Genomic DNA, 9,464 nt, shown 5'->3' on the forward strand with positions numbered 1-9,464 from the left:
TGCCTACATGAGATGCATTCACAATTTTGAGTGCAATATAGACACACCCTATGCTGACTACTCATAGATCTACCTCTGCTCCAGACCCATCTCTTTCTAGCCAAACTAAAAGGTCAGCCTGACTCTGGTCTAGCCATCAGCTCTAATTCAACCTGGCTAAAACAGAGCTCTGAGCCCCCCTTTCCCACACCCAGAACTGCCTCCTGCCTCCTTTCTTGATCACTGGTGGCGATGTTGTCACATCCTGCCTGTCACTCACACCTCTAACCTGGGGTCATCCTCACAACTGCATTAATCACACTACTCCCAGTGTTAAATGGCATTATTTACACTTCCAGTCTTCCTTTAAAAAAGTCCAACAATCTACATCAGCTAGGCATACTCTTTTAAGTTCATATACGGGCCTTATGGAATAAACCCTGTGCTTATGGAACTCCTGTGGGAACACTGTGTATGAAGGAACAGGACTCGGATGTTATAAATATATTTATCTAGGGAAGGGAAGAGGGAATTAGTGTTAGGGAGAAAAAGGAAAAACACAGAGCAAAAGGTAGGTCAAATGGAGGGCAATGGCCTTAATATAGCAAAGTCCCATAGAGCTTTCCAACATCCACCTATAGCAGAGCCTCTATTTGCCTCATCAATTGTGAAATAGTTCCCAGTAACAGCTTAGAAAGACAGAATGGCAGTTTTTTGCTTATTCTACTATAGCAGCCTTTTTGTTCCATGCAGACATTGCCCTTGTAAAAAATAAAAGTTGCCAGACCACAAGATAAGAGACGGTCTATGTTAGAAGTCTCCTCATTATATGCTTCAATGCCTTTTTAGCAATTGCAGAATGCTGTGCATGACACATATAGCATACAGATTATGCTGGCTAGAATTGTGACAAGTTTCAAACCTGAGATCAGATTTATTTCTGTGGGCCAGATGCAAATCTCAGTATTCCCAACCTCCAGTGCCCCAAAATCATAGGCCAGGCCCTACAAAATCATGAGATATGACCCCTAAAGGTTTAGAATAGAAGGCAAATAAAAATCCCATTTTTAAGCCAATCTCAACACCTATGAGGGCTAGAGGTTTACATTTAAAAATGGAAGCTGAAATTCTCACTTAAATACGGGATTCCAGTAGGTGGAGTTATAAAAACCAACAACAACAAAAACACACCAAACACACAAACACACACACACCCCTCCCACAAGACTAGGGCCTGGTCTCTACACTACGGGGTTAGGTTGAATTTAGCCGCATTAGGTCCATTTAAAAATGACCGCATCCACACAACCAACCCCGTTCTGTCGATCTAAAGGGCTCTTAAAATCGACTGCTGTACTCTTCCCCGGCGAGGAGAGTAGCACTAAAAAAATCGACCTTGCTGGGTCAAATTTGGGGTAGTGCAGACGCAAATCGATGGTATTGGCCTCCGGGAGCTATCCCAGAGTGCTCCATTGTGACCGCTCTGGACAGCCCTTTGAATTCCGATGCACTAGCCAGGTACACAGGAAAAGCCCGGGAACTTTTGAATTTCATTTCCTGTTTGGTCAGCGTGGCGAACTCAGCAGCACAGGTGACCATGCAGTCCCCCCAGCATCGTAGAGCGTAGAATGTTTCTATGCTCCCCCTATCATCTCCGTCCCTGAGGTTATCGCAGATTAGAAGGCGAAAAAAACCCACACTCGCGATGACGTGTTTTCCGAGCTCATGCAGTCCTCCCGCACTGATAGGGCACAGCTTAATGCATGGAGGCATTCAGTGGCACAGGCCTGGAAAGAATTAAGTGAGCGTGAAGAGCGGAGGCAGGACGCGATGCTGAGGCTAATGGGGGAGCAAACGGACATGATGAAGCATCTGTTGGAGCTTCAGGAAAGCCAACAAGAGCACAGACGCCCCGCTGCATCCACTGTATAACTGCCTAACCTCCTCCCCATGTTCCATAGCCTCCTCACCCAGACGCCCAAGAACGCGGGGGTGGGGGGGGAGGCGAGGCTCTGGGCACCCAGCCACTCCACTCCAGAGGATGGCCCAAGCATCAGAAGGCTGTCATTCGAACACTTTGATTTTTAGTGTGGCTTCAATAAGCGATGTGGCCTTGTCCTTCCCTCCTCCCCCACCCCACTCAGGCTACCTTATCCGTTATCTCATTTTTAAAAAAAAATTAATAAAGAAAGAATGCATGGTTTCAAAACAATAGTTCCTTTATTTCGAAGGGGGGAGGGTGGTTGGCTTCCAGGGAATTAAAATCAACAAAGGGGATGGGTTTGCAGCAAGGACACACACACACAGACAACTGTCACACCGAAGCCTGGCCAGTCATGAAACTGGTTTTCAAAGCCTCTCTGACATGCAGCACGCCTTGCTGTGCTCTTCTAATCGCCCTGGTGTCTGGCTGCTCAAAATCAGATGCCAGGCGATTTGCCTCAACCTCCCATCCCGCCATAAACATCTTCCCCTTACTCTCACAGACATTATGGAGCACACAGCAAGCAGCAATAATAATGGGAATATTGGTTGCGCTGAGGTCTGACCAACAGTGCCAGCGATTTTTTAAACGTCCAAAGGCACATTCTGCCACCATTCTGCACTTGCTCAGCCTATCATTGAACTGCTCCTTACATCGAGATAGACGATGGTGGGGAAGAGGGGGAAATCACATAGGTCAACAATATTCAGAATTTAAAAAAGACATTCAGAAAATCTGCTGGCAACTGCTGTTCAGCAAAAGTCAATTCTATGATAACAAAACCATCAACAATTAGAAACGTGGACTTCTATAAAACATATCAGGCCAAACCACTGGCGCTGACTTTTGTTTTTGCCAGTGGGTGCTTTTGAAGACGTATGTGTGTTTGGGGGGTGGGAGGGAAGGCGACTCTGCCATTTTTGGGGTGGAAGCTATTTTTAGCATATTTATACACTTTTCATATTCTAGTTATTGAATGTGTGTGTCCATCGTTGGTATTTTATCAATTTAACTATTATTAAAATAGTAATGAACTACATAACTACATTATCATGAATTACAGCAGATTAAAATCCTTGCCCTCACCTACAAGCTGTCTTCACTAACATCCCAGTTTAAAGTCATTACATCTCACTGTAGCTTTCTGGATGAAATGATCAGCAACACAGTGGCTCGTGGGGGTGCTGAGCACCCCCAATTTTTTTAGTGGATGCTTAAGCCCCAGAGCACCCACAGTATTAGTGCTTATGGGCCAAGCACACTTGATTGTAGTTCTGTGAGAAAAGGAAAGAGTCAGTTTGAGAGTCCTCCATTCTGTGAGGAAGGTAGGCATAAAACCTATGCAACACTTCATTACACTTAAGCTCTCAAAAGAGGGTTTAAGTGGATCTTCTCTGGTACACATACGTTCTACCTAGCCGTGAACATCATCTATTGGCAAGCAATCACTCACAAAGTAGTTTCATTGAGATCAGCAGGAGTAACTGCTCAACACTGCGAGTAAAGGACTCACAATCTGGCCCAAAATTATTGGATGAAAGGAAAATAATTCAACGCAATTCACAGCTTAGTTTCTTGGCTGCTGCAAAGGTGGCTTTAACCCTGAGTAAAGACGACAGCAAGTGTCTACAAGCTGCAGTTGACCTCTCCTATGTAACTCAACAAAGCCACAGAGTAGCGTTGCATCTTTTCAAAGAATAGTGAAACATTTTGGCTTACCATTGGTGGTGCAACTAGGGATTTTGTACCTGTTTCAGTTATCAGAAGAGAGAGGACTTGCAAATCACACACAGTAATTTCATAACATGTGAAGAGTCTGGCTTCTGGGCCTTTTTTAGGCTGGCCTTAGGACCCTGTAGAAGGGTGGTCACCCAGGGCATGCTCCCTTGTGGCTGGGTGAGGAGAGTTCTTTCCTGTCCGTCAGCAGTCGCTCAGGTCCGACGTGGGTCCTGCCTCCAGACAGATCACGTTTTACTTCCACACCCATTTTGGAGTACTCCAGTCAAGTCCATATAAAACACCACCCAAAGTTCCTGTTGCTTCAGCCCCTTCCTGGAGTTTACTAAGACCCCTGGGTCCTCACCCAGGATCTTCAAGGCAGACCGTTCAGAGAAATCTCAGTTAAATACTTCTAGTCCCACTCAGCTCCCAGTACGTCACCAACCCCTGCCTCAGGTTCATCACAGCAAGAACCCCTCATTTCCTGCCATCTCAGAACTTCCCTGGTCTTAGCTCCACACTGAGCCTTCTTTCAGGCCCACTGAGGCGAGAATCACCATTTCCTGTAGCCTGTGTCTTTTAACTGTCCATGTCCAGATTTTTCCCCTACCTCTACCAGCCTTCCCTGACTCCCTCAGCTTCCTGGCTACCTTCCCAGGTCCCCCATCCACCTTCCCCATGGCTTCCTGCGGGGACTTAGCCTAATGCCTGCAGAGTTCTTTCTTGCTCTTATTTCAGAGCAAGGCCTCCTGGGGCTTCCTCCCTGGAATCGCCCCTTCTCAGGGGCTGTGGCCACAGCCTATCCCTGGCTGCCGCTCCTCTCCACAGTCCTCCAAACTCACTCCACATCCCTCTTAGGCTTTACTGTCACTGTCGCTTGGCTTCACGGCCTCCAGCTTCAGGACAATCTGCCTCTAGCCCCAGGCTTCACTATACCCCCAGCCTCAGGACCCTCCGGCTCCAGGCCACCCAGGCTTCCCTCAGCCTTGAGCTCAAGAGAGGAAGCTCCCAGGTACCTTTCACTTGGGTCCCCTCCCTGACCTTTCTACTGCCCTCTGCTCTGTCCTTCATGAAGTCCCAGCTCCTCCCCTGCTGGGTTTGATCACCAATTATACCTGACACCCTTCCACGTGCTACCCAGAGGCCTAATTGGGCTCAGGTTCCTGTTAGGCTCTGTAATGGGGGTGTATAAACCCACATAGGTTTACACCTACCTGCAAAGCAGTTTGTGTATGTTATAACGGTCTAGGCTTTCTCATGGGCTTTTGAGAGCAACATTCCATAGTGATGTGACATGCTTAGAGAGGTAAAGGCAGCCTCTGCCTAGAGAAAGGATAGTCCTTTGGTTAAGGCGCTAGGCTGCAACTCAGGGCACCTAGGCTCAATGCTCAGCACTACCACAGGGACTTCCGGCAAGTCACTCCATGTTTTGGGGGCGGGTATTCCACTGGCATGCACGGTGGTGATTTACATTAGACAAGGCCCTTTGTTCGAGTTGTCGATTTAAATTGTATGTATCTCAAAGCAGGACTCTCTCTTATCAAGGGTAGGTACTACAGTGCCTAGTACGACAGAGTCCCCATGTTAGCCCGGACCGTGAGGCTCTACTGTTATGTTACTGATAATAATAGAACGAAACAAATGGAGACAAAAACATTAGTGGCGTTTTTTTCCTTTTAGTTTTAGAGAAAAATAAATAGGGATCTTCTCCTGGATGCTGAAGACCCAGGCCCTGATCCGACAAACACTGATGCACGTGCTTAACTTTAATATTGTAACGCATCCCATTGATTTCAGTGGGATTACTCTCAATAGTAAAATTAAGCACGTACATCTTTGCAGGATAGGGCCCCAAGACTGGAAGAAAATTAACAATTGCCCAAGGCGCCACTGTGACGAAGTTAGTCGTGAGTTTCCTTCACCACAGTACAAGTGAATCACCCCCAGCCTGTGCTTACTGTTTAGGTTGCCTGCTAGCCATACATGCCTGGTCTTTGAATTCCCTGTCTCTTTCACTTACCAATGCATCCAGGCTATAAGATAACAAGCTGATCGCTCACTTCATGTTTTTTTTTTATTTTTTTGGTGGAGGGGACTTGACCTAGCACTTCCATTTGAGTCATATCTCCTGAATTGACCTTTAAAGATTTCTTAAAATCCAGCTAAAAGCATACAATCAATTCAGACAAACAGGTTATGAAAGATACTGTTGAGATACAATTGCATCTTGGTTTTAAAACCTAAGGCCCCTTTATTATTAAAAGCTACTTAAAACAAAAAGGAGTGTTGCATTTGTTATTTGCTATTTATATTTGTAAATATCCTGTCTTGTGTTATTAAGGGTTTCTTAAAGAGAAAACATATCCTTTGCCAACACAGGGTTAAAAACTAGAAAACATTTAGACACTATGGTAAATATAGATAACAAAAATATAATAAAATAACACAGGAAATAGTCTTGAGAAAAGAAGACTGACGGTGGGGGGACCTGGTAGTCTTCACTGTCCTCTTTATAACAGCCCTTAACATATTTGATCAATTGTTCTCTCTGAAGTAGGACAAGAAGTTACAGGCTTGCATTGCAGCACGGGAGATTTCGGTTAGATATTAGGAAATACTTTCTATCAGGGTAGTTAACTCTGGAACAGGCTTCCCAGGAAGGTTGTGGAATCTCCATCACTGGAGGTATTTTAGAACAGGTTGGACAAACACATGTCAGGGATGGTCTAGGTTTACTTGGTCCTGCCCCCGCACAGCAGGCTGGACTTGATTTCTCAAGGTCCCTTCCAGCCCTACATTTCTATGATTCTATGAAATTCCAGTTTGTGGCTTACTCATGACTGTTACAAATGAGACACGTCTAGTAATGAATTATAGCCAAAAATGACCTGATCAAGTGCTCTCTCTACCTGACCCTAGATCAGGTCTTGCTAGCACTCACTGTCATAGTCACAAGTAAATCCCAGAACAGAGTTTCTTATCAGTTCTAAGTAGATTTTAGTTATTCCTTGGTTTTAGTGTATGTATCCATCTACTTTCCTACTATTCTTAATTACCCGGAACCATAATACCTGAGTGCCAGGTGACAATATTTAACACTTATATGGTACATTACGTTTTCCAAAAACTGTAAAAACCATTAACTAATCTTCATTTTTCTTATATAGTTACATAAGTAGTATTCTCAATGGGGAAACTGAGGCAAAAAGGTTTAGTGATTTGCCTAAGACCACAGAGACAATCATTGCAGAGCAAGGATAAGAGCTCAGGTTTGAGAGCTCAGGGATTCCTGGCTCTAAGATCTGTGACCAGTCTAGTAGACAACACTGCAAAATTTCCCACCGTTAAACTTTTGATATTATTGATATCCACCCATTCCAAATTAGAACCTGAAAAAGTACTGTACATTTTGAAAAAAGAAAAGGAGTACTTGTGGCACCACGGCTGCTACTCTGAAACCTGTACATTTTGACTGTCTTTTCGAGTAACATTGAAGGATTGCCGGTTAAATTCAGTGTTTTAAGCATCTTATTTCTCATTCTCCTATTTCCTTAAGTCCCACTTTTGCTCCTGAATTTATCTCCGTCCAAGGGCATGGAATTATTCTTTGCATTTGCCAATACATTATTATAAAATTAAGTGGTTTCAGAGTAGCAGCTGTGTTAGTCTCTATTCGCAAAAAAGAAAAAGGAGGACTTGTGGCACCTTAGAGACTACCACATTGATTTGAGCATAAGCTTTCGAGAGCTTCAGCTTATGCTCAAATAAATATAAATTTAAGTGACATCAAGGATTGTTTAAAAACCTGCAGTTATATCAACACGAATAACGAGGCCTCACAGACCTTGGCTGGCAGCATAGAAAGAGCCGCCTATGAAATTAAACGCCTGCCCTTTCGCTTATAAACGAGCGCCCCCTACCGGGTTACTGGCGGTACCAGCAGTAATGCAATTAATTCACAAACTTTTAGCTAAAACGAATCCAGGCTATTTCATGGATTCCACTTTTCACTCAAAAAGGGGAAACTATGTAAAAGATTTCAAGCCGCCCACGGCCCCATGGCCAAGTCCAACCGCAGCTCTGTCTGCCGCCGATAGATTAAGCAACTGCAGGGGAAAGTGAATTGAGATGCTAAACTTTCTTGTATTTTAAAAAGAACAGGAGGACTTGTGGCACCTTAGAGACGAACAAATTTATTTGAGCATAAGCTTTCGTGGGCCACCGCCCACTTCATCGGATGCATTTGGTGCATTGTCCACCAACTGCATCCGATGAAGTGAGCTGTAGCTCTCGAAAGCTTATGCTCAAATAAATTTGTTCGTCTCTAAGGTGCCACACGTCCTCCTGTTCTTTTTGCGTATACAGACTAACACGGCTGCTGCTCTGAAACCTTGCGTTTTAAAGTAAAAAGAGATCTCTCCTTCCGATTGGCTAGTTTCTCCAATCTCGGGTTTTAGCAGCAAGACAAGCAAACCAGCCAACGGAGATGTACTGGATAGCCACTCGAGACAGCAATTTATTCGGCTTAGACGCATCCCCAGTGTTTGCCCTGGCAAAGTGGCTAATGCGGTCTGAGCGGAACCGGAGAAAAAGGATCAGGTTTTTGGGTGAGATCCTCCAAGCCGCCCGAGAGAGATGCCCGCGTCTCGTTAAATTTGAAAGGCAAGGAAGAGACTTTGAAATCTCAGCCTCAAGGGCTCAAGAAACACCTGGCGGTGGGGAGCCCAATATTCCCCCCCCCCGTCCCCGCCGCCGCCGCCGCGGGGGCTTTCCTTGGCTTTCCAGTCGGTGCTCAGCACGGGCGTTCACAGCCACGACCTTGCGCCCGGGCTGGCGCTTGGGGGCCGCTCGGTGGCCCCCCCGGGCAAGCGAGGAGCCGAAGCGGCCAGCGGGGCGAAGTTGGGCAGAAGTTCTTACCTGTGCCACGGCCAGGAGGCAGCCGCTCACGGCCAGCCAGCCCAAGGCGGGGCGCACCCCCTGGGCGGCCATGCCCGGCGTCTCCCGTCCTAGAGGCGAAGAGAGGGGCTCTGCTCCGGCCAGAGCGCGGTGCCCAGGCGGGGCGCAAGCCACGCCGCGGAGCCGGGGGTGGATGCGCCTCCCCGGGCAGCTGCAAAGTCGGCAGGGAACTTTAGAGCTCGTCTCCGGTGCGGGCTGGGGGGGGGGTCCCCCAGATCTGGCTTCCCCCGGGAGCCGGGCCGCGCCCCGCTTCGCCGCTCCCGGGCTGGTCAGTGGCACATGGCGCCGCTCCAGGCACAGCGCGCTCCGGCTCTGCCGGTGCGGAGCGTCTACACATAAGCCCCGGGGAGGGGACGCCTCCGAGCAGGTCCTGCCCTGAGCGAGTTCAGTCGAGGCGTGGTTTGCACGGGTGGGGAGGTGCCTGTGGCCGGGAGGCGGGGGGCGGCGGGGTGGCAGGTGGAGACAGCCGCAGCAGCTTGCTCAGACTCATTCACGGGCCAGCCAGGTGGCAAGTCCTTGCAAGACAGAGCTGGGTTCCTGCCCCCGGACAATGGCTGAGTGGAGCCCCCAGCCACCCCATGACCGGGGTGTGCAAAGGGCCAATCCACCAGCAGCACCTCTTGGGATCGCAAATGCCCCCACCCCTTCCCCCACAGGGCGTTCAGCATCGTGCCTGATTTTAGGCCACTGGCCGATTACCTTCCGTTTGGATCCCCAAACCATTTCGTTTTTCTCGAAATTCCTTTTTCACCTAGCGAAGCCAAACATTTACCCCAAGCTTCCTGGCTGAAAATGCCAGCATTTCCACTGACTACCCTGAATGAGC

At 47.5% G+C, this 9,464-nt stretch overlaps 1 protein-coding gene across 1 annotated transcript in view; it reads right to left on the reverse strand.

Annotated features, from left to right (window-relative positions):
- Positions 1-9,028, reverse strand: part of PTH2R (parathyroid hormone 2 receptor) — a 99,880-nt gene extending 90,852 nt beyond the window's left edge. Inside the window, exon 1 of the mRNA XM_038421937.2 lies at positions 8,600-9,028. Coding sequence (XP_038277865.1) covers positions 8,600-8,671 — 72 coding nt within the window. The 5' untranslated portion in view covers positions 8,672-9,028. The remainder of the gene's footprint in view (positions 1-8,599) is intronic.
- Between the last annotated feature and the right edge of the window lie 436 nt (positions 9,029-9,464).

Source organism: Dermochelys coriacea, chromosome 11, assembly GCF_009764565.3.
Source record: "Dermochelys coriacea isolate rDerCor1 chromosome 11, rDerCor1.pri.v4, whole genome shotgun sequence".
Taxonomy (NCBI): Eukaryota; Metazoa; Chordata; order Testudines; family Dermochelyidae; genus Dermochelys; species Dermochelys coriacea.